Raw genomic sequence first — 26,679 nt, 5'->3', positions numbered from 1 at the left:
AAAGGGCAGAAGCAGAACCACCCCCTTAAGCAGCCACCTACCATCAATCACATAGAACTGCACCCTCAGCATGCACACTTCACAAAATAATTTCTTATATGCAATCAGCAACTTTGGTACGAGCAAGTTTCTCAATCAGGTAAGGAGGTGGGATGTCTTGGGGGAAAAACTGGTGCTGAGCACAGCACAGGGGGCAAGGAACACAGAAAGCAGATAAGGTATGGCTATTAGGTCTGGCTAAAGATGAGCTGAATAATTCATGGTTATCTCAGGAGAGAAAAGGGCATGAACCGAGACCCTTTATGGTATTATTCTCTTTGAGGAAATACCTATTTATTTCCAAAGGAAAGCAAGAAGTGCTGTTATTGCTTACATGCTATTCTTCAAACACAAAACATCATAAAAGCTTTCTTAAAGCTGGACATTATTTGATATTTATTTACTGTATTCCTTTCAGTTTCTGTATGCAAGATTGTTCCAGAAGTTACAAATGCTCAAAATACCTTGTATTAAAACCAAAAAGGGGCATCTGTGTGACCAAATGTTTAGTGTCAACAAAATCCACTGTGTTGCTCTGACAGAAAGCCATTTTTATGTTTTATTAAACCAGATATTTCCCCCTGCATAACCTTTTTTTTTTTATTGTTATATTAGTGAACTCATCTCCAAAAATGAGATAAAAGCTTCTAGCTGTCAATCAATGAAAAAGAAAATTATCTGAATGACTATTATGAAATATGACTAACTTCTTCCCTTCCTTCAAAAGAGACAAATTTAAGCTACCATACTTTTGCTTTGAAAATTTCTGTTTTCTTGGCCAATTAGGTTTATTTTTAATGACCTCGCATATTACCACTTTTTTTTTTTTGTTGTTTACCCATAGAGGGGAATACTGCAAATTTCATCTTAATATGGAAAAATGAGCGATACTGTCTATCTATTTGCTCCTATGGAAAGAAAAACTGGAAGTCTTCTAATTCTTCCGCACAATTCTATAACCGAGGTTTGTAAAATACATGTGTGCTGTTTGTAATTAAAACTGTACAGAAAAAAATCAGAAATGGAAAAAAACCCCATAGGAACAAATGCAGGAAACAGAGAGGTTTCTGCCCTAGTGACACCACAACCTAGTGAAACATTCAATTAAGTGTCAGCTAGCATTCTCCTCTATGACACCGTCTGGCTCCTGCTCCTTCCCCTGCTCATGGCCTCAACTCATTGGCAAGACTCTTGTACATAGCACTTACTAATTTCATCCCTTTCGGAGCTTCCTGCATTTGTGAAAGCAGCTGTTTTCCTTCACAGCCTGACCCAGCTGCATTCGCCTTGGCAATCACTCCACTAAAGAAAGTGCTCTGGACAATTACCTCCTGCACCACGATGAGCATTTAAAGATTTTGAAAGAGAGAAAGAAAATCTGGAGAATTGTTTTGGCGAAAGGGCCATACAGCGGTAACTCTCTATAAATAGAAATTAAGTGCCTAATGACTGCTCTAAGAATTGGAAACTATTAAGCACTCCGCATAAGGACAGATTTCATCCTTTAACATAGACAGATGCACAGAGCAGTCACTGCAACAGTGAAAACGTGACGTTATGAAAGAAACTATCAATACTGAATCTCATTTAATTGTTTCCTTACATCCTCCTACTCTCCTGTACTTAATTGTGTATCTTACCACTTGATTGCATGTGCTCCAGGGCAGGGACTCACTAAATGTACAGCATTTTGAACCACAAAACTTGCAAATCTACCAGTAAAAGTAGATTATTAATAATAACACCAAAAGCAAAACCAATCTTTGCAAAAACTCATGGCCATTATGCTTATTTTAGAACCTAAGTTTATGGCTCTTTTTTTCCCAACACAGAATTGAGTACCACAAATTGGTTTGCTATTAAATATCTGGATGGTCATTAAATATCTAGACCAATAATTTGTCATGTCTTTCAGTAGTGACAGGCATTACACTGTTGTGTCTTTCATCATATCAATGCACCAACTTTCCCAGTACTATCTGAAAAACATCAGCAAGAGTTTGGGAGGCTGTATGTGACTGTTGTTTTCTTTTTCACCCCTTTAATCCTTCAGATATTTTTGATGAATCCACAAGGAGGCTGGACACCCTCCATGAAACTTGCCTCCCCATGAAAGTTGCTTTGCAAAATCAGAAAGGACCTCCTATCATGTTCATCCATCAGTTCAGTGCAACACGTTCCTACCACTAATGCCATGTATTTGGCTGTTATCCTTTAGCACGAGATGAAAGGCTTTGCAATCCAGGTAGGTGGAGACTGAGGGAAAAGCCAGATGGGGTATGCAAACGGAGCATGGCACAAGATTATTATTCCAGCTGATATATTGACATCTATTAATTTCAACATCTTGTAAATTCAGAATTGGCAGAACCGTCATTGATATTGTCCTCTACAACTCCTACTCCAACAGTAAGAGTTCAGGTGAGGATACTCTTCTATTACTGTCAACTTTTCCAATTTGCAATGATTTTTGAAGTACTTAATTTTATTTATCCAGACCATTTCCATTCCTGGGAACGAAGTGATCTTTACTGCCTAGAGCTCAGGTACATTGATGAATGAAAACAGCTCAATGAAATCTTCCCACTTGTGCAAGTAAAACTGCTCTCAAATGAATGCACACCTGCCAGCGTGTGCTTGATGTATTTGCTTTGAAATTATTTAGCTATTATTATAAATTCCTCACACAGGTCATTTCCTGTATGCCAGTAAAATCTCCAGATTTCTATGCATTTTTCAGAATTTATTAGAGTTACTAAGAAATTTGTAGTGTTTGCATAAAGAGTCTTTATTAACACTGGGAAGTAGCCTACAGCTAGCTATGTCTAAAAGTGCTGGAAAGAAAAATCCTAAGATTTCAAGATGACAGTTGAAAATGTCACGTGAATCTTCTATTGCTTTAAAGCAACTCTATTACAAATACAATCTCCAAAATCAATATTTGAACACAATAAAAGATCTGTTTGCCACTCCCTACACAGCGCAGCCATTAGCAGCGTTCTTGTCCTTATCCAAATGCTGTCAGGAACATTATGAAAACAGTAAAAAAATTACCTAAGGAACACAACTGTTTGACATTACAACAAATAACCCATAGGGTCAATCTCACGGCCTCTTGCCATTCAGATCTTTTCAGCTTATGAATATATTTTATCATCAAATTGCACAACAATCACTTTAACTGAACAAGTAAAATCACCGTATTTTGCTTTTTGTTCTCTTCCTTCCAAAAGTGTATTTTTCTTAGACTCCTTTTTGCAAAGCAAAGGTACCAAGCTTCCTGGTTTATTGCCTTGAAGATGAAGCTTTTATCTCCTTTTACAATTCTGAACAATATTTTCTGGTCTTTTATCTTTAAATATTTTACATGAAGAAATTAAAGGGTTACCATTTGTCCACTTTAATTTTCAGTAATAAATAAATAAAACCTTTTCTATCTATGTCCAAGGGTATTTGCTTCACTGGGGAAAAGGAGGAGAGAAAAACCTTTTCCAGAACTTTTGGAATACATTTATGTGAACTTAATTTCTGCTTTTCTTCTAGTCTTTTTTAACCTATGATACTGACTAGTTCTGACCAGTAAATGATCAGCCCCCACTGATTCACTTCAGTGTTTAAAAAAACCTTAATAGCGCATTCTCCAAGTGACTAGGGAAATCAATTGTGATTCAGCAAATCTATTCAAAGTATCCTTTGGCTATTTCATAAAAACTTGGATATTTGAATTCCCTTATCAGAGAAGACTGTAAGAAACATCTGATCAGCTTTTGATTCAAGATCTCAACATCCATCAAAAGAGCGTGAGAACTTGAAACAGATTCTGCAAAGGCCATGACAAAAAAATATTGGTTTGTTCTTTATATTAGGTATACATTTGATAGTCATGACAAAGGGAATTTTATAACTAATTTAGCTGGAAAAGACAGAAATCTGGTATAATCTTATCCCTTTTATCTGCAGAGGCATTGTTAAAATGGTGGTTTTGAATTCTGCATTTACTGAGACTATTCCTTAGTAATTCTTTCCACAAAATAAAGGTTTAGCATTTTAGGATGAATACCAGACTAACAGCTTCCTCACACACAAATTCTCACATGTGCATGCACAAATACACAGGCTCTCCTAATAACTTATGATTTAGCTCATTTAAGTCATTCCCCGTCCTCATAGCACCTATCAAGTGCTATCTCATCTTCATTTTAAGATTATTATAATGCATTTTGCATTATTTTCATGACATTTCTCTCCTATTCTTGTATTATTCATTACTTCAGCCACTTCCATATGTTCTCACCAATGCAAATTTAGTTCAAGTTAAAATTGTGAGTCTTCAACATTACTATAGATCCAACTGTGTGAAAATAATCAGCCTAGTGAGGGACTTTTCATACTGGCAATTTATATACTTTCTGATTTTAGTGATTTCAACAGAATACATATATGATAATGCATCTGTGGTTGTGGGAAGTACTTCGACACCCGTTGCTTTCTTTAAAAGCAACAGTCCTCTCTCCTTGGGTCTAGGTAACTGGGAAGAATAAATTCTGTCTAATGCTCTCCAGCATGGAAAGCAAGCCCTGCAAAACAATTTCCTGCAAATTGATTAAAAGACACTCTGTAATCTGATTACAAAGCAAACCCATGATAATAGCTTCTGAAGTACTGCATACATTTCTATTTAATTCCTCTCAGTCGGTATGGATCAGTGGTCACGGAAAGGACTCTCTAAGCACGGTGATTTCAATTCCGGGTAAAAGTTAACTCTCTGGCAGGAGCCATTGGCGGGCAGAAAGGTGAGGCTGACTTTGTTATTGCTGACTAAAAGAAAGATGTCAACAGACACCTAATTCAGAAGATCTGGACTAAAACAAAGTAACTACGTTGCATGGTAGAGCATGGAGGAGACACCACTGTTTTCAGAACTCTACATCAAGGACCTTGACTCCACATCACTTGAATTTTATTTTTTAAACTCTGTATTAAAAACAGGTGAAAAAACCCCACAAGTCTGACTGCAATGAGGTCTGCAAACCACAAAAGGAACTGCAAAGTACCTACTTTTTAAGCACTGTTTATTCAGTATCTCAGATTAGTTCAGACACGGCATAAAAAAACAACCACGGAGAAATGCCAAGCCTTTTTTTCATTGAGATCCCCCACTCTAGAGGCATGGTTTTATGTAATTATTCATAGACGTGACATACCACAATAAAAAAGAAGAAAACTGAATAAAATATCTGCAGTGGCTTGATACCATCAGGCTGGAGAACGGAAGGACAAGGGGATATACTAGAAACTATACTGACAAACTTCTCACTACATGATTGTGAAATCTGATCAATTCAGTCAAATCATCAGCTCAATTGTTATAAAAGACAAATATCCTTTCATTGTGGGGGCAGAGCAGCACGAAGAAGAAAATGAGAAAAAGCAAGCATATGAAATCTCATATCAAAACCACAGTAAAGTCGTGGTCTCTTTGTCTGTGTCTACTGAAGAACACAGCTCCATCTGCAGACCAGCTGTCTCAAAGAGTTAAATCAACCTGGTCAATACAGCATAAAGTGGACAGGAACAATGTCATTTCCATGATCAGAGACACTGTTAAATACTCACACAAGAACATTCTGAATCAGGCAAAGCCAAACTATTTTCAGGACAAGCTAAACAAAAAATCATGGAGGGCAAGTTATTGTAGGATATTCAATGTACACAATTTATTTTTAAAATTTGCAGTTTCTCTTCCTACCAAACATGTGGTTACTTTTCCTTGCTTACATGTATATTCTTCAGGACAGATGTCCTCTAGATTGCAAATGGCTTAGCATATAGCAAACACTGCCCCAGATATACTTCTCCAGGTTTTTGAGGTTTTCTGCCCAGGTGACAAAATGCTCAGTCAAATAACAATTTCTCATGAACGTATCAATTACAGAATTAATTCTTTTACTTTCATATAAGCACAAACAACAGCAGCACTATTGTGCACATCATTACAATTTATCTTCATAATGCAAAAGCCATGGCCTTTTCTAGTTTGTAGCTTTTTTTTTCCTCAAGTATTTATGTCCAGCAGTCAAAAACATTTAAACAAACCACAGTCTTCAAACAAGAGCAGGAAATAAGGTGCATCTAAACTATCATCTGTTCTTTGTAACATGGTGCACAGCTCTTCTAAAAAGAAAGCCAACTGTTTACTCATCATCTTACTGTATAGTTTTTGGGGATTTAGTATAAATCCTGGGACTGGTGTTTCATTTCTAATCTTGAATAATTTCAAGTATTTTTAAAGAAAAGAACGCAGATCTAAAATTATTTAATTTGTCTTATCATCTTTTTCTGTTTTACCATAGTGTTAGGGTGGCTACATTTTAAGTAAGTGTTCAGCTCATTAAGCTAACATAGGCACATTATCTCCATCTAAACCAAAAAATCTAATCCACAATTCCTACAATAAAGATAACTCACACACCTCACAGAGATGTTCAAAGCTCCTGCTTTCATGAGCCTTCCAGTTTATTCTCTAGCTTTTATTTCTGATACAGGGATCGATTTACAATTTACGTATAGGGATCCGCCAGCAGATTAAAATTAAAATTAATTGTATGAACTTGTAAACTCAAGAGTACATGTCTACTGTTCTTCACTTATCATCATCAAGGTAATGCTCTAAAGCACAAAAAGAAGGGAGATGTAGGCTCTGAAGTCTATGTAGTGTTTCAGTGCCAAACTAACACTGTTTTAGACAGGACACTGTCAAAGGCACAAATAGGGATTTTACAGTAATTGAATGATTCTGATTTTAAATACTGGATCCCTGCTTACAGGAAAAAAATATTGCTTTTACCTTACTGATAAGTGTGACGACGTCGCCTTCTCGGATTGTGAGTTCATCATCATTCTGTGCTTCATATGGAAATATCACTTTGCAATACTCCTTGGCTGAAAGGAAAAACATTCAACGTGATAAATTATCACTTTATAACAGCTGCTTATCCAAGGGTGAAAATCTTCATAAAATGTTCCACAAGTGCCTCCTTTTGCTGCTTTGTTTTCTTGCCATCTTTCTCTTTATATTTTAGACCTTCATAAATATATGAAATATTTAAAAACCTCACACTGATGAGCATTCCTGAACACATCATTCAGGCAGTTGGCTCTGTAGCCCCTAGAACCATTATCTCAAATGAAATTGCTCCAGACAGCAACCTGCCACAAACCATTTCCCTTAGAGTAAGCCTATATTTGACACTTGCTTCAATAGTTCTACTGGTATGGCGTTCCACCTGATCACAAAAACTGGAAGCATAAATGACCCAGTATGCTGACATAGCTTATCTATTCCCTGATATGCAGGAAGGCAGGTATTTCTGAATTTATAAAGATGTTAAATAATAAATCATACATTAAAAAAGTTAAAGGCATTCATAACTAAATCTTCTGCACACTCAGCATAAAAGAGGAGTTTTGAACATTGGTCTGAAGTTTCCTCTTCCCTTTTCCCTTTACCGTCTATAAATAAGGGCATCATCTCATCTTTCATCTGGAAAATACAGGAGCCAGCACTCCTACTTAGAAATCATAAAAAGCAGTTGTCATGAAAAGCAGTTACTTACAACATGTTGCTGTGCAACAGACAAGTATGTCAATGTGCCTTACAAATAAAAAGGGAATATGTATTCCATCTGTTAAATAATGTATAAAAATACATGATACTCTAAGACAGCAGGTTTAAAAGACCAAAGAAACATGCACAGATATTTTTGGACCCTTTGTAGAAGGGCACGTGACTATGTAGAAGTGTTCTCCTCACTTTAAATGTCTCACTTTTGATGACCTCTACATCTAGTCAACTGTCTCGTTCGATGCAGAGAAATAGCTACTTGCAGGCCACAGAAACATAAATCAAAACAACAGGACTTATTTCTTTACATTTACTATAAAGAAAACCTGCATTATAATGCTTTCGGGTATTTGAGGCTCCACCAGGGCAGGGAAGATACAATGGCAGACACAGTGCACAACCTATGGAAGAGCCAGGTCCCTCTGCCATGGCAGCTGGAGGTAAGCCAAAATACCCTGGGCTTTCTCTTGTTCCCCATTCTGCACCCCCAGCAAGTAGGCCAGAGGTGGGCAAGAAGCTGGGAGGGGGGACAGCCAGGACAGCTGAACCAAGCTGAGCAAAGGGATATTCTGTGTTGTATAGCCTCCTGCTCAGCAATAAATAAGGGTGGGCTTGGGGGATGTTGGTCTGGGAGGTGGGCGTTGCTTGGAGATTGGCTGGCCATTGGTATACTTGTGGCAGGTGGTAAATGTCTTTGCATCACCTCTTTTTTTCATCTTTCTTTCACTTATGAAACTGTCTTTATCCACGAGCTTTCTTGCTTTTGCTTCCCCTATTCTCTCCCCTATAGGGGAGCAAGTGGCTGGTCCTCCCTCAGCTCCCCCTTGCTATTTGAAGACTAAGGTGATAGACCACAACAGACAAGGGTGGAGAGAGGACTGCGATTTCAGCACCTGAAAAAGTCAGTTGATAATCAGGAAAGTAAGTGCTCTTTTGTATTTTTTTTCTCCTTCGAAAGTATGTGTCAATGGTGATCTCACAGTAAGTGGCTGTCAAAAGCAGCAAGACTTTAACTGCAGAACTTATAGTCTTTTCACTCATAGCAAATGGCTACATATCTTCACATTCTGGGTTTTATTTCAAGAACTCTGTTCTCGCATGACCTGTTCACCACCTCCAATAAGCTCTTACCTTTTTCTTTCCTTTTTTTTTTTTTTTTAATAATATCCGGATAGCAGAGAAAAAAGGAATTAAAGTAGAGAAGAATGGCAAAAAACAGATGTTAGGCTCAGCCAAATGCTGATGCAGTTCATAAAGAGGCAGGAGGAAATCTTGCGAGAGGCACAAGAGGGAACTGAGAGAGGCTCACAGCTGTCCTGTGCTCTGAAGGCTGGCACAAGAACACAGTGTGAAGGCACAGCCATGGAAAAAGTTCATGGTTTATCTACAGTAGAAGTCTGAACTCCTTGAGTGCAATTCTCACTGACATACACTAAATCAATACATTCCTCTGCCTAACAAGAACCGTGTGGATCACGCTGCAACAAAGCTGGGTCTGGAACAATCTAAGCGACTGGACAAAGTCAGCTTCAAACTTCTCCTAAGGGAATGATAGACCAACACAATTTAAGTAAGTAAAACCAAAGCCAATAGGACTTAAAGTAATATGAACCTTTAAAATCAGATTAATAAAAGCAGAGGTTAATTTAATAGGTTATGTCACTTTGGTACTAAAATTGTCCTTAATCAACACAGCACAATACCAAAAGAGGATGTAGAAGACCTTAATTTCAGCAGGTATGTTTAGATAGAAAGGAAGAAAAGATAAAATGAAATATTAATTTCAGACACAGCACTGTCGAGACCACACTGGAACTTGGTTGAACTTGAGGTTTTTCCAAGTGAATGAAAAAAAAACCCAACCAAAAAAAAACCAAACAAACCAAACAAAAAAAACCAACCCCAAAAAAAAAAAAAAAAAAACCAAAAAAAAAACCCACCAAAACAAAACCCAAAACCAACAAACACCAAAAAACTAAAGGTCAAAACAATATATCCTATTACAAGCCTGGCAAATAGACTTAAGTCATGGAATCATAGAACCACGGAGTCATAGAATGGTTTATGTTGGATGGGACCTTAAAGCTCACCTAGTTCCAACCCCCCTGTCATGGGCAGGGACACCTTCCGCTAGACCAGGTTGCTCCAAGCCCCGTCCAACCTGGCCTTGAACACTGTCAGGGATGGGACAGCCACAGTTTCTCTGGGCAACCTGTGCCAGTGCCTCACCATCCTCACTGAAAAGAACATCTTCCTAATATCTAAAGTAAATCTACCCTATTTCAGCTTAAAGCCGCTGTCCTGTCTCTACCTGCCCTTGTAAAAAGTCCCTCTCCAGCTTTCCTGTAGGCCTCTTTTAGGTATTGGAAGGCTGTGGTAAGGTTTCCCCAGAGCCTTCTCTTCTGCAGGCTGAGCAATTCAAATGAAAGCTTCAAATAAGATACCAATATGAAGCATCCCTCAACTGTAGATGATAAAACTCATTTTTACATTTGACATCCAAGGCTGGGTTTATACATCAATAGATGGTTCTTCAAGAAGCCTCTTTTTTCCTCTGACCTGAAGACATCTTAAAAAATATATCTGTTAATAAACCCCCAACAGCAGACAACTTTGAAACAGTAAGGGAGGAGAAAAGACAATACTGATGAGCTGTTCCATCTGCATTTATTAATTCAACAACATTTTATTCAGTCAGACCACAGAGTCTCTCCCTGAAAACGCACAGCTCCTCCCAAGCAAAGGAGAACAACCTGCCATAGGCAATCGGCATTGCTCAGGGAACTGAGTGAGCAGATAAATCTTACAAAGTATCTTACAACTCAAACAGGCTGGATCTAATGTAGGTTATTCAGCTTCTGGCCCAACATACTCTGAACTGAGAGAGCTTGGGCAATGTATAATCCCATTTGAAAATATGTACCCTTGGCTACATTCTGTGATTTTTGAACTCTACTGTTCCAACTAGACTAGGTACAAAGATGATACAACAATAAGCATCTTCTCTGCCCACATCCCTCCTAGTCCCATCCTTTGGAAGGAAGAACAAAGCCACTGCTAGCTTCTCTAACAGATCCCAAGGGCCCAGGGTGACATGCAGTTCCTCTTCCTAGCATCATCCTTGCAGCTCAGAAGTTGGAAGAAAAAGCAGCAACAAAGAACTAGATATTTATTACAAGTGATGTGTCACTGCCCACACTTCATTGAAGAAAAAGTGTCAGGGCCATCCTAAACACTATAAAGCGGCTATCCTGTAAAAAGAACTGGATATTTTATGGCTGCAGCTAACATGCATCTCCGTTCAGCACCTTATGTCCCACAGTCTGTCCCAAGTTCAAAACGTAGCATGTTTGATATAGTCCCAAGCACCTCTCTCCCCATTCATTACCTCAGAGAGGGAGAATGACAGCAAGAGATAGCCTTCCTACAGAATACAGCTACGTCATTACCTAAGCCATTGTAAGCACGGTATTTCACCCACAGAATTCAGTGGCTTGATATATACTTACAATTGCAGCATAAAGCACTGCTGTCAATGTACAGACCTTCTATAGGAATTGGGGTCCTGCAATACTATAGCAGGTAAATTCATCTGATGATTGTATTTTGAGAGACTGGTAAAGTATTATATCGTTCAAACCAGAACTGAGCAAACTCCATTTACTGTATCAGTGGACCCTGTTTCACTTTAAAAGCATGTCTCTTTATTTGTTCTCCTGCATGACTCTTAGGATGAGCTGTGACTTTCAAGACGGCAGTCCGCAGACAAACATACCTTCAAGCTTAAATTTCACATAGGATAGTGAGTCTGGAATTTGCTTTTCCTCTTAGGCCAGGATGACACAATTTCCTCTTCTTAACTCTGCTGCTGTTGCTTCCTTGTTGTTAGGCAAGAACTGTTCCACCCCATGGCAAGATTTCCTCCATCTCAGGTAAGCTAACCACTGAGCTGGATTCACCCTTCTAACTTTTCAGAAACTGACCTTTTTTTTTTTTTTTTTTTCTCTTTAGTGAAACAAAGTGTATAGTTGATTTTTGAGGATTAAATATTTCCCTCTTGATGAAGTCTAAATCATACACCAATCAATATAGACACAAACAGTAGTACTAAGTAAGAAAACAAGCAGCATGAAAATGGTGTTCCTTGACCTTAAGCTTCCTCTCTTTAATTATCACTCATAAAATGTTTCTGAAATGGAATAAAATGTACAAAATCTAGTGAAAAATTACATCATTGTTGCCAAAAACACAAACCAGATTAAAAAAATCTAAGCTCTTAATTCAGCAGAATTTGGTTTTACTACTAACTGTTACACTCAAGACTCACAAATGGGTTACACTAATCAATATTTTCACAGAACTCCATGAGATGCAAACTGTAAAAAAACCACCTCATCAAGACAAAAAGTAGAAACAGAAGTAACTAGGGCCCCACTAATCCAGATTCAGCTACTTCTTATACCTTCTGCCATCATGCAAAAAGATTAGTTGCTTGCTAGGATTTTGGTATTCCTATGCAATAGCTTAACACAAATTGCAAATAGTCAGTGAGTGGAGTAATCAAGTGCTGTGGTCAATGCATTCTGTGACTTACTGCCTTTGCTGTTTTGTTATCTGCTTATTTGTACTCCATTTTTTTGCAATCTCAGTAATCTGCAGTAGCTCAATCATTGTGGATTGTTTTGCTCTGCTGAATTTTAGAATTCAAATATAAAAATGTACATATATTTTCTACAATATAGCCCTTATACCACAAGCCACTTAAACTAAAAGCAAGCTACTTCATAGAAAACCCAATATATATAACCCCAGAGACAGATTATAAACACATATGCATGCATATGCCATCCCAGCTACGCAAGAGAGACAGAAATTTAACAGCAGAATAATTCCCCTATAAGTCTAGGCACCCGCAAATCCAAAACAAGCAGCTATCCCCTCTTCAAAGATGCATTCTTTCATTCCTGAAACATTAGTGATGTTTTCCAAGGGACTACTTAAGCTCTTTAAGGCTTTCACTGTGTTCTCTCATTGAGCAGAAAGTCCTCTTTGGCCCTGAAGAGTCATCTGCTTATCTCCCAAAACCTTAAGCCCACTTTTTAGGGAGATTTACATAGCATATTGTTGGGAGATGCACCTACAGAACATACTGCTCTGACTCTTGCACTGGCCAGCTCATCCCATTGCAGAGCTTAGGCCATCTTGCATGTACTAAGACCAAATGGCAAGCACATCTGGTGCCTTGCTGCAAGTCACTGCCCTATCGCATCAGAAAAGTACAAGAAAAAAGCAGACTCAAATCAACATGAGGGAAGCATCAGCAACCATCACTCCATACTGAAGCTCCTGTGGGCAGAGACGGAAGATGTTACTGCTTCCCATTTCTTCTCTCAGCAGGCTCTTTGACAGTACAACTGCATTTTTTATCCAGTTGAGACTAAGGAATAACAACATCATTCACGGAAAGAAACAGGTGGAAGGTGAAAAACTACCAAGATAATCCCTCTCTTGCTTGCAGCATACATACTAGTAAACCCAAGGGAATCTAAATCACATTATTATATCTAAACTACATTATATCAGACCTTCCCATACACGTGCTTCTCTTTCCCAAGCAAGAACAGAGATACAAATATTCTACTTAGGCCCCAGAGAATCCAGGAAAGATAAAATATCCTAAATAAAGTTTAGGTAAAATTCATAGGACATGTAAAGATACTGTACAGGTAAGTAGGCCACCCTTCTCACTAGCTCTGGCAAAAGGGATATTGAATGATATTTGCACACAATCATGGTGAAAATAGATGGCAAGAAGAGGAATTTTCTGATCAAAATGGCACATCTGAGGGAAATAACAAAAAGGTGAAGCAAGAACCAATCAGAGGCCAAACATGTTGATGGAGAACTGTCTCTGTGCCAGCCAGAGCTCAGTGTGTCACTCTAGAAGGTGCATTTCTCTAAACACTGTTCAGAAGGTTTCCACTTTAGTTTATAAGCAGTGAAAGAATGAAACCCTAGTACCCTGGGATATGATTTAGTGAGCAGCTTCAGCTGTCAGAAGTATGAACTGTTGTGGAAAGAGGCAGGTGTCTCCCAGCCTGGCTTAGCACACAAGCCTGGTTGGTGCTGCAGCTGGGAAACCCCATGGGACCACCCCTTCTGATGACATCTCCACTCTGGTTAGCTTAACCTGCTCAAGCTGCAGGTTGGGAAAGGTAATTCCAAAACACGTCAGTTCAGGAGCCCTGCTCTACGCTACCAGTTCACACATTTTTCAGTATTGTAAGTTCTCACTTCCTCAGGGCAATTGAGTCTTGTAGCATGTCCCATTAACAGCCTGATGTCACAAGGGGAACAAGAAAAAAGGATGCAGCAAGTCAATTAGTGTTGTGCGGCTAATGGACAACAACTCACCAAAAGCTGTTTCAAACTGCTTTTGCAAGTCTGAGCTGAAAACATGTGGTAAACCAGGTCATAACCATACATATCTCTCAAACAGTGCCTGGTCTGTTCCTCCAGATGCTTGCCTTCCTATGCCTTCACGTGTTTCAGTTCTGAGACAAAGTGTTACCTGCTAAATATCTAAACCGATAAACACATCAGGGAAGGAGGACTGTGCAAGACTTAAAAACTCAACACTTTATATTATACTCAGTTTCTTTTCTAAGGTATGGCTAAGTTCTCTTCCTTATTCTTTTCTACCACAATCCATTACATTTAGTTGTAATTTCATATAAATAAAATCAAACAATGGGGAATATATACCTACGTTATTTGATAAGCTAGTTACATATGCTTCCCTAGAACAGCACTGAAACCTGCCTAGAAGATTTATTTATTGCTTTTTGTCTACTGAGCATTGAAATGGCAAACCAGAACTGAAGTTCTTGGACACTGTTCATTTCCCATACAAACTATACCACCCACACAGATGATTTCTGCTACATAAAGAAAGAAATAAAGAGGAAAAAAGCAAGGGCACTCACAATCAGAGATATTTTTTCTGTGACCTACCTACAAGTTACAGCCTGAAGTTGTATCTTCAACTCTGATTAATTCCGATGTACCCTCAAGGCTGAAAGCTGATCATGTAATTTAATTTGATTTTTGGTGGCAGAAAATTCAAGGTAGGATTACCAGAGCAAAAACAATTCAGAGAATTCTGTGAAACAAAGCATTCTGTCTATGTACTGCCTACTCAAAGTTTATCCTAAATGTATCTATATCTGCATCCTCGCTTTTCATATATAGAGGACAGTCTTTTAGCCAAAACAAGACAAATGTTCAACTTGCTTTTAAGAGGCTTAACAGCACAAAGTGCAATGAAGGAAAAAAACTATGAAACCTACTTTTTGTTCTGCTGTCCACTTCTATTTTTGTTGGCTCCTGAGTTGCTGTGGCTGGAGGTAATTTCTTCCCAACACTCTGAAAAAAAATAATTATGCTCCTTTAAAACTTGCAGTTTTACTTAAAAGTTGAACATAAAAAGTTGTAATGGAAATACAAAATATAGGAGTAAAAAAAGGACAGTAAAGAAACAGAAGTAAACTACACTTAGGTGTGTGGGGGTTTGGTAGTTTTTGGAGGTTTTTTTAATGATAAATAATTCATTATAATGTGATCCTCAAATTTTCCTTTAAAAAATGTTTACTAACATTTTTAAACAATAACCCTTTAACACAGTTTCAGGGAAGACTCACAAAAGTTTAATTAGTGGACTGAATATAGGATGAAATTACTTAAGTAAAGGTGCTATTAAGTACCAAAAATGAAGCAGGAAGAAGGGCATGTGGGGGAAAAGCCCTTGATTTCTGTCTATACAAGGAGTATTCACTTCATTCATTCTAGATTGAATGTGATTTTTAAGTTGACAGCATCTCTTTAGATGGTTCCAATTTTTATTTATTTTCAGAAAAAAATAAATGATTTACAGAGGAGTACTACAATAAGTAATAATCAACCTCAGACAGGTAAACTGAAAGAACAGTAAACAAACAAAAATAAAACAACAAAATAAAGAAAATGCCCCCAACAAAATAAAATTGGTGATATTCATCCTTATGTATCTTCACCAATTACTATATTCATGCTACGCTCTCTTCCACTCAGCTTTTCTCCCTAGCAAGAAAGCTGTCAAGCAGCACATTCCCCTCTGCCTTGTCTATCCCTAGCCTTGTGCTTCAGAGACACTCTTAAAGAGTACCATTTCAGTTTCCTCCTATCCTCCAATATGCTGATTACCACAAATTTAATTTCTAGATGGTGGCAGTCAGTCAGACTCCCAACACACAACAGAATGTATCAACAAAGCAGGCCAAATCTTGATCCCACTATTTCTACAAGGTGAGTATAATTAGATTATTTAGCTCTTAGACACAAACCCCCCTAATTGCCTCACACGTGAATCCTAAAGATGAAAGAGGATGCAGTCCCCTCTTGATGCAGAAACAGCTGATAAAAGCATGAATAATGACCATGATTTGGTGTACAGATATTCAGAGGGATGAGACAGATTTAGCAGCAACCTGCCAGAATTAATGCTTGGGTTTATGAAGCCAAGGGAAGGATAGTCTAGCATTAAATAACAGGTTCTATTAGCAGAAGAGGTCTGGCAGTTTGGAGCACTGCAAATCCCTATCACTGCAGACCAGTTTCCTCTGATACTGAATTAACAGTGATTACAGAAGTGGTTGAGGTGGCACACAAAGACACATGGATGGGGTCACGGTATAATCTAATGTCTCATTTCCTTTCCTTTACGTATTTTGGCTCAACTGCAGTCTCTAACAACACAGAACAACATACGAGAAGCAAAGCATGTAACAGGCAGTATACTAATGAGTTTTTCTCACTTGATGGCATTACGGCCCTTCCCTACAACCATTCAACCTTGACCAGAGGAATAAAAATAGACCTGTGATCAGGTTTCCTCCTTCAGAGGTATTTTAAAATTGTATTTCAGGATTTTCTGTTGTTGTTCAGGTCTTGTGTCTCTAGAAGATTTCATCTGACAATTCCAATTGAATTGTCACTTGTGTACCAGCTAGGTCCATACAGAAGATTTTGTAATATTTCTTTGCACTGAAGGAACGTGCTCATCCTCTGAATCTCCTTTAAAAATATAGGCTTCTCAAAGCAGCAGCTTTGCTGCTGTATTTACTATATTTTATTTTATATATCCTGCTATATTTACTCAGGAATAAGGAAAAAAATATTTACTCAGCATCAGCATTTATTCTGGAAAGCGTACTGAGCTCTTTACCTTAGATAAAATATTTTGGCACTGCTACTTAAAATATAACTCCTTGAAGATATTCTTAAGGAATACATCAGACATTAAAGAATTCATAAAAACGGGCTGTATGAGCTGAAAACACTAACGTTTTTAAGCTTAACATTGTTTGTCAGTGCAAATAGTGAAAATACAACAATATGCACTGATGCTTATACAGGGGAGGAAAAGGCAGTTATGTACCTCTAGAACTTTCAAAATTTCGGAAAACCTCAATGAGGTCAGGCGAAAAAATATGCCGTGTTTCTTTGACCCAAATACTTCCTTTTAACATTCAACTAGTATTTTTGAATGTTATTTATATGCATGAGAAATTTTTTGCCTATAGGTTTACATTCAAATCCAAGGCCACTATTAGTGACAATAGAAAAGCTGTATTCTCTAATGTATTTTTGAGAGTCCATTTTGTAAATGAGAACATTTTTTTACAAAGAAGTAGAAATGGTCATTAGATTACTCCAAATCTGGATGACCAATAGCATAAACAGTCTTCTCACTGACCATGTATAATGCTGCTGTTGTGAGGGGGAAGCCAAATTATTTTTTTTTTTCTAATATGCTTCAAGTGCTTAAAGAACATCAATAAGTCCTTAATGTATCCTACCTAGTCTACCTTAAGTTCAGATAAATTTAAAAAGCCCAAATATATAAACACCAAAAACTTCCAGATGTCAAAATGCCCTTATTCTGTCAAAGACAAAATAAGAGAAATATTCAGAATTTCAGGTTTTCCCATGATATTTACATTCAACTCCACATAAAGTACTTTCTGTGACAGCATGATCACGTACTGCTATCCTAGGGTTTCCCAAGAGGACAGAGTTAACACCTTTCCTAAAGGGTCACTCCATGGCACTTCAAAGAGGGTAATGGGAATGTTAAGAAACCTTTATAAAGAAAACAAAAATTCTTTAGGGGAAGTGTCTGCCTGCACACTTGATTGTCTCAGTCATCTCAAATAGCTTCTTGCTCTGTAGCTACTTTCTACCCACCTGTGCTTTGGTAGAAATACCATCCATATGCTCCTGAACTACAATTATTAATATTTTTTAATACCAACTAGATTTGTACATCTGCCCAATGCACACCAGGCTAATACAGAGAGCCCCAGTTGCCCAAGCTACATGCATTTCTACTGACATCGTCTGGGAGGACATTCCCGCCACAATGCAGGGTAATTTCCTTAAAACTAGGTTAGGTTAATGAATAGGGCAGGAAGCAAGTGTTCATCAAGTCCTCAATTACAACCAGACTGTTGCAAGCACAGGCAAGCAAAATCCTTTTTATTTTCCTGCTCCTAGTTTACTCTGAGTATGAGCAGAGAAACAGGATGTCTCATAATTGGTGTCTCATGGGTGTCTCATAATTCACTTGCTGTGAGCAAGAGAGAGGGAACAGCCCAGTCTCTGCCTAAGCCCACCCACCAAAGGTGGAAATGTCACCACATAGCCACTCTTGGCCATGGAGTCCTGCCACCACTCCTCCCCCCTGCCATGACAAAAGTGTATCTGCAAGGAAGAGGAGGGAATTGATCCATGTTAAAAAGTAATGCAGAAGAGAAGGAAGAACAAAAGAGAGTTTTAATGTTATCTGCTTCACTAAACAGCTGCACAAACACTTGGGTAGAATTGAAGCAGGAAAATTTACAGTTGTAGGGGTTAGGTGCAACTGTAGGTTGCAGTGCTCATTTATACCAGCTTAAGTTCATTGGGAAAGTATGGTGAGCATGTCACAGTGTGCTTTAATAATTCCTGGGGCCAGCATGTCACATTTTGACCATTCTCAGGGCAAGGTTGCAGTAGTGCTGGCCTTTATATCATTCAAAAGACGAAATACGAACAATGCTCAAGTACTCGGCTCTACATAGCAGATGCTAATTCTATAAAGAATGGGCACTCTGACCACAGGATCAGATGTGGCACACACCCACAGAACTTTTTTAGTGGGATGTTTATGTGGCAAATATTTCACAGAATGCAGAAAACAAAGCAATTAAGGTATTTTTAAATTTCATCTTAAAGTTTCTTTGCACATCGTTGAGCTATATGACCTTCTACTGGACAATCTGAAAACAACACATTTTCACACTTAGTCCATATACCAGCAGACTTCAATGTAGTTTTTCCAACTAATGTCTATACTAGATGACTTTTGACTTGGATGAACACAGGCTTTCTGAATTATAGCATATCTTAGCAAAGAAATATTTTTTTTCTTTTGAAAAAGATTTTGCCTGTGGAAGATTTTACCCTCCTGCAGTAAGATTGTAAAATCCCAGTACTTAGGTGCTGTGAAAGGCATATGAACACTGGCCAACAAAATTAACAAATCTCTGAGTAAAAGACGTTCCTCCAAATAACATCCTGGTCTTACAAAGCAAAAGAGCAAAGCCTTCATCCCGTTGGAGCTCCCTGAAAAATGACATAATTTCAGCCATCAGCATGACTCTGAGCACAATTATCAACTTTGGACAAAGGAGACAAGTTTTCTGAAGTGAACAGTAAAGAGGTGGAGGCCCTGTAACTGTTCATGAACATCAGTCCTCCAGGAACTCGCTACTATGCCAGTATTGCCTTAGAGGAAAGTAACGTTCAACTAGTCAACAAGTATAGTCTGCTTGTATGTGAAAAGCTTCTGAATTAGAATGCATATGCAGAAAAACTAAAGGTATCTGGGGGAAGAATGTTTTCTAGTGCTCACACAGAAATGGATACATTTTTACCAAATACAAAAGTTACTTCTTGAACAAAGAAGAAAAAATAAAAGGGAAACAAAAAAAGCATGTCACTCAAACTCCTACTACAACACTCTAATTCTCATTCCAGAGAATGGTAAACATGTTGTGATCACATTACACCACACTCAGTTCACTTGGTGCCCTAGAAATAGAGCACTGAATGTCAGAGCATCTTACAATTACTGTATCTGTCATCCACCATCATGGCACTGGAATCCAAGCAGGCAGGCAAGCCAGCAAGTAAACAAAGTAAAGGAAACAGCACAGAGGTCCCCAAACAAGGGAAATTTTAGAAGAAAACATGATTTTGCTGGGACTTTGTTTTCTGATTAATCACCAATGATCATTCTTCTGAGGTTTTTACAGTTGATAAAACCTGCAAAACTACCTCTTCTCATTAGTTAAACTGCTTAGACTATATCAAGCCTAAGAACAAATGTTTTGAATACTTAAGGAATAGTCACATTTGCTTTGATTAAAAACTATTTTATTTTTCAAAATAACTGTAACTTCTGAAATATTTAATGAAGTTACTAGTGCTTTACTTCATTACATCAAAAAGTATTTGGAAATCACATAAAGACCTAGAAAATCACTTACGAGGATAGACAAGGAATGATTTATGTGGTTCTGAATGTTCATGGCAAAATAAAGACAAAATGGCAATTCTGGACTACCTTTGGCATACCTCTATCTATCTATCTATCTATCTACCTACCTACCTATTTGTCTATATCTATAGATCTACCAATAAATCTATCTAATCCATAACTGCTGGTGTTGCAGGAATACAATGCTGTCTTTATGCAAATCCAGTACGACATCTTCTACTTTGCATGGCCAGTTCACAGCAATTTTCATTAAAACACACAAACAAAAAAGTTGCTGGCCCTGGCTCCTGAAGAAGACTGAAATTGTGACCTAAGTGCACACTAAACTCTAAACATGAGATTAAAGAGTTTATTGATCATCTTCTTATAGAAAATATTAACTTGGTAAGTAACTGATTAAAATACAGGAAACAAAAGACAGGATTTCACTGTGGTGACCAGTGGCGTCCCTCAGGGATCTAGAACAAGACTCTTGTTTTCTATGCATTCAGAGATGATCCAGAAAAGGGGAAAGATGGCAACTCAGTTCAGATAAAAGTAAAATGACACCTTTGGAGAAAACCCACTATCTTTAGACAGAAATGATGGGCTTTGAAACACACAGCTGTTTATACTTTGGAAAGCAATAAAGAGCAATGGAAAGCACTATCAAAATGCTTTATAAATCCATCCAACACCTAGACCATTGTGTGCGGTCCTCACCTCCTTTCCCCCTCGCACATAATCCATCTCAGTCCCTAAAGGAACTGGAAAAGACAGAAAGTCACCAAGAATGATCAGACCTACGGAACAGATTCCTCATTCCAGAAAGATAAGATTCACACAGGTGATTTAACACAAGTCTATAAAAACCAGGAGGGGCACTAAGAAGGTAGTTAGGGAGGACTCATTATCTCTTCCCGTAATAAAAATTAAAGGCTAACAGATGAAATTAGCAGGTACCATATTCAAAACAAAGGGAGGTTAACCCCTTCCTACAATGTGTGATCCCACTGAGTGGAACACTTTCACAGGAGTTACAGATGCTAATGTGTTACATGCAATGGAAATGTGACTACTTGATGAGGAAAATCCATTAGGGTTATTAAACACAAAGTTCAAAATTACTAGAGGCTGTGAAGACTTAATGCAGGTATTTCTCTGTATGTTTACCCTGTTCTCACACTCTTCCAAGTATTGACCTCTGTTTGGAGGCACTGTACCAGCCCAGACACAGTTCTGATCTGAGCTACAGATGTCTCGGGATCTTCCAGTTTCCTGGAAATCTCATTCTTTTAACACATGGAAATGGAATATTGGACACAGTACGCTTTGCAAAGTACGTTTTAATAAAGCAACGTGACATAAACCCAAAGTGTTAACACAAGGGAAACTTCAAAGGATTCCTCCAATTCCTCTCTCTGCCCAAACATTATCAAATAAACCAAGTTTTTCAGTTAAAAAGAAAGCAAAACTATAGGAAGAACAAAAATACACAAAGAAGATAATTAGAAAAGTCTTCAAAATAATAAAGCACTAACTCTCACAGGTTAATTTAAATCCTCTGATTTGTAGGCCACTACAGAAATTTTCCATGGAGAAATTTCAGAGCTAAAAATGCTTTATGGCATACACAAGTCTGCTTTCCTGGGCCATCTTTTGTAGCTCCCACAGAAGCAGAGAAACTCACAATGAGTCTGTAAGATTATAAAAAGCAAACACTGGATTGACAGTCAGCTATTGTAATTAAAAAGACAAATCTACAGTATAGAAATATGTATTTGCATTTCCTGTTCAGACATCGCAAATGTTTTCTGACCTGTGAGGTGAACTACATCTACCACAACACTATCAGTGAAGTGCTCAGAACAACTTACCAACCTCCTGAATAAATTCGACTCTATTAAGCAGTCTGAAAAGGCTTAACTGTCTCTGCCTCTCTCTGAAAAAGTGCTACAGATTCAAGATGTCTTCAGATACACCATATTTCAGTATTTCAGTGTATGAATACACACTGCGCCCTCAGCAATGATATTGATGTTTATGCTGAGCTGTAACTGTTTATATCCTCCACATTCATGTAATTTATGTTTTTGCATTAAAAGGAAAGTCTCAAATCTTCGTAGTGGGGAAAACATCTAATTAGAGAGACTGTTTCACAGATTCCTAACTTCCCACTTACAACAACAAAACATCTCTTCAGCGATTTCAGAGGTGCTTAAATGGAAAATTACTTTAGTTCTTGTTTCCAGCTGTTGAGCTCCACTAGAAATGACCTGAGCCAGCACCAAATGTCCCATGCAGCTATCCATGCACTAAAACTATCAGGTGTTTAGCAGACCACCAGCAGCCTACAAACCACAGAGGAAGAGTATCTTCATTAGCATTATGCAAGTCATCAGAGAAATATGTGCTATCTCAAATAACATTCAAAGAAATAAGTAGGTAAAATACACAATGCAAAATCTTTGTTTTAACTTTGTGGCTGGAAAAAGGGATAGGAACAAAAGCATGAACAGAGAAGCATCATTTTCATTGAAACTCTGGGTAGCTTGGAGAGCAGAATAGCGCACATTTTGCCTTCTACATCGCTGTTCTCCACAGTTAAATGTGTTTTACCAGCAGGTGACTTTAGACTCTAAAGCTGTTGTAAATTCATATTTTGACAGGTTCTTAAAATTTCAAATTATGGGCAGGGAGGGGAGTGGAGAGGCTTTTTTCTATCACTACGTTGTTGTGGGAGACAGGAGAGAAACCTACGTGTCTTAACTTGCACACTTTATAACATCTGTATTTCTGTAAAATTTGGAATCCTGACATTTGATGCTGTCAGGCTGTCAGTTTCAAACCATTAATGAACTAAAAATCTGCCTTCCTAAAAGGTTAATTGTGATAAAGTGAACGTAAGGCTTCTTTAGATTTGGTAGATGCTTCAGAAACATATCAGAGCAACACACATGAGAATTGCTGATGAGTAAAAACACTTTAGCAAATGAAATTAAAAAAAACAAAAAGCAGCAAATACAGAATGAAGCACACACAGCACACTCCCAACTGCCTCATCTCAAAGCACTGAATGCATGCCATCAAAACAAGCTGTATGAACTAGCTCATTTTCTTTCTTCCTCAAGCTGCACTTTTGCAATGCTAGAAGGTGCTTTTGTAACGACAGTAAGCATCTTTTTGAGCAGATTAGTCTCTTTCTTCACTGCTGCATTTGTTCTCCATTTTCCCATTTTACTGACTGTGGCTCACACATATGTAACTGATCATGTCGCCTTGCACCCCTTACCAGAAATTTTGTCATTTGGAGGTTGCAATTCAGGATTAATTTCTATCTCCTTTAGGAGAAATCCTTTAGTCAGTCTGCACTGAGTGAATGAAATTCCTTCTTACTCTCCCAGAACTGTGCCTATCTAGATTGCTCTTGGTGACTAGCATGATTCAGATTGTACCACCCAGCTTAGAAACTGCCGTTATGAAACCTCCCTCCTCTACAAAAATTAATGAACCTTGCAACTGCTACATGGATCTCCAGTTCCTTTTGCGGCAGTAAGGAAAGCAGCGCAGCTACTTCCATCTCTCTAAAAAAAAAACCCCAAAAAACCTAGGAAAACAATAAGCAGGGAATCCTTTTTAAAGCGTCAACAATACCTCTTTGCTTTTTTGTGAAAGTTATGCTGACAACAAACTGCCAAGTAGCTGTTCAATTATCTTTCACAAATTGAATGATTAAAACAAAGACATCATGCATAATCTCAGACTTAGCACAACTATTTCTTCCCTTTTGGCACTGTATTTCTTCTTTTCTCCTTATATTGTCTTTAATTTTCATTTTTAGTGTTCTGCTCCCCAAGAGAAAACTGCAGAGCAACAAGCAGCAAAGCAAAATGCATTAGCATCTCCATCCACTTCTCTTTCAACTGACTGGAATTTCATCTCTTTCCCTTTGAATGAAGCTCCAAAATTTGAAACACAAATGGAAAATGACTAATATTATGTGTTTCAGCTTTTATTTTCAGTGAGTGCTTTAGGTACAGAGACTGCTGCAAAGGACGCTGTCAGCTGTACATATGGAGGTCTACTGCTCCCTGGGTGGCCAGTATGTGGCAAGTAGCCCAGTGCCCAGCAGAAAGCAGGCATCAGCTGCCCCTACTCAGCTACCAGTTGCTGTTGCATCAGGACTTCCTCCCCAGGAGCTGAGTCTTCTCTCCCTGCTGCTTGGATTTTATTGGGAAGTTTTTATGAAGCACTTAGTCAACTAACTGTAATAATATATGCTCATGTCCCTAGTATTTAAGAACTATTTTAGAATCGAGAAATGCCACTGACCTTCCCTAGAAACACACATAACGAGGAGTTAATCAGGCATCTTAGAAATTGGCCTACAGAGTTTTTCTCCCACTGACTGCCTGGCTGGTCTATGATCTTCTTTCCTTTCTTCCTTCCTTTCTTTTTTCTATTTTTTTTTTTTTTTAAGGCAGAAAAAAAGACAGACACACAGCACATTTTAAGAGAAAAAGCAACTGAGAAAACTTGTAGCTTCATTTCTTCACACATCTTACTGACTTTAGCTGTGAAAAGCCAGAGTTGAAAGAAATTTACATTTTTCTACGAAAAGTCCCTAAAGTATCTGCAAATCATTAAACAGTTTACTTGGTATCTCTCCATTCAGCTTTCTATAAAATTTTACAAGCATCAGTTGACTCCAGTTTTCCTTGCTTTTTCTTGAAGAAAATTATAATATCTATTTAGATTTTACTATCCTACTATAATTTTCTCCAAAAATCATTTGTATCAGTTTTCCTCATTTGTACAAAATACTCCACATGTCACTTCACACAGAAGAGGAATTAGTAAAGCTCCTCCTCTTTTTTTCTGCCAAAAAGAGAAGTGCAGTTTTATTTAGTGCATTTAGGAAGGAAAAAAAGGGTGGGTGGGTGTGTGAATTTTTGTTTATTAAGCAAACATTTGAAAGAGCAAAACATCCTAAAGACTGTGCAACTAGCCTCGCTTAACTGTAAAGTTACATTATTCTTTTGAATAAGAAATTTGAAACAAAATCATATAGAAATAAAAACATCTGTGCAAGTTTAATGGCCAAACAGACTGAAAGGAAAAAAAGCTAAACAGAGCCAGGACAGAATACGTTTTCACACAAAAGTAACCCCTATTCTAACACAGTCCTCTGCAGCAGAAATGGACTTCAGGACCCCCAGCACTCTCCTTCTTTTCTTTTTACCTACCCAGCACCTACAAAGTGTGCAGAAGAACCAAAGAACCCTGCAGTTGAATCCTGTGCTCTGCAGAATATATGTTACAATACAGTTTTAAACAGCCACAGAAAAAAACCCCAGCTAATTGTAAAAGAAATACCTCCTCTCCCATTGTGAAGCCAAGCTGCCTTCCAGCAGCTCGAAGTGTCCAAGACAAGCCCTGGAGTCCTGCCCCTTCCTTGCATGAGCTCAGCTCAGCGAGAGCAGGAGCCCAGCCCTGACACTGACTCACACTCCAGGCCATCCCTGGGAAACAAAGGTTCCACTTGTTTATTTCACAGGAAATCTGGAGCTTTTCCTACCTCTGCTCACTCGCAGTGAGGAGTTTCCTCTCCCTTCTCAAGCCAGCCTAATCTCTCCTGGCTTCTTGAGACCAGCAGCTAGGAAAGGCAATGTGAGTGAGGATGTACAGATTTTTTGTGAACAGCCCAGGCATAAAAACTACAGGAAAATGAGCTTTTGACAAAATCAAGTGCATTGGTCCCTATGACAACTAAAAAAAAAAAAAAAAAAAAAAAAAAAGAAAAAAAAAAATGGGGAAAAAAAAAAAATTAAAAAAAAAAAACCAAAATGTCATGTCATTCATGCCTTTGTTTCAGATTTTGTTTTTAAAGAAAGGTGATCAAGAAACTGAACATATTAAGATGAATGCTCTGTTCCATGAAACTCTTATAAATTCTTAATACTGCCTCCTCACAAACATTCAACTTTAAAATTACTAAAAAAGGGTAGGGGGGGGAAACACACCATGGGCTTCTCAGGTAATGGGGAAGAAATTAAAGATTTATATTTAAGCAAGCCACAAGGTACTATACAGTCTCACTCCCATTTGACCTTTTATACTATTCAGTAAGCATTTACACACAAACACGTCTAAGATGGAAATACTCAGGTGCACTCAACACACTCCCAATATACACGCAGCTCATTCTCTACAGAGGCATTCTCATAGGAATGCCAACACAATTATGGGACAAGAAAAAAGCCTCTGAACACATACATTAAAAAGATAAAATAAACCCCCCCTAAAACAACCACTTTGTTCTCTCTAGTTTTAAGAACCAGTGTAAGGGAGGACATGATAAACTTAGTATGTAGATTTTAAAGGGAAGGACAATAAA

General features: G+C 38.0%; 1 protein-coding gene across 7 annotated transcripts in view; it reads right to left on the bottom strand.

Annotated features, from left to right (window-relative positions):
• The window catches only part of SH3KBP1 (SH3 domain containing kinase binding protein 1), a 221,120-nt gene that overhangs the window by 49,815 nt on the left and 144,626 nt on the right, over positions 1-26,679 (bottom strand). For 6 of the 7 annotated variants that reach the window (XM_030476111.2, XM_030476113.2, XM_030476114.2 and 3 more), the window contains 2 exons: positions 15,013-15,088; positions 6,887-6,981 (listed from right to left, as the gene is read on the bottom strand). In XM_030476111.2, coding sequence (XP_030331971.1) covers positions 6,887-6,981; positions 15,013-15,088 — 171 coding nt within the window. Of the gene's footprint in view, positions 1-6,886; positions 6,982-15,012; positions 15,089-25,658; positions 25,724-26,679 lie in introns of those variants that run through there. The other variant, XM_030476116.2, reaches the window with a different exon arrangement.

Source organism: Strigops habroptila, chromosome 2 (genome assembly GCF_004027225.2).
Source record: "Strigops habroptila isolate Jane chromosome 2, bStrHab1.2.pri, whole genome shotgun sequence".
Lineage (NCBI taxonomy): Eukaryota > Metazoa > Chordata > Aves > Psittaciformes > Psittacidae > Strigops > Strigops habroptila.
Note: the sequence above shows the minus strand (reverse complement) of the source record. Positions and strands in the feature narration are given on the sequence as shown.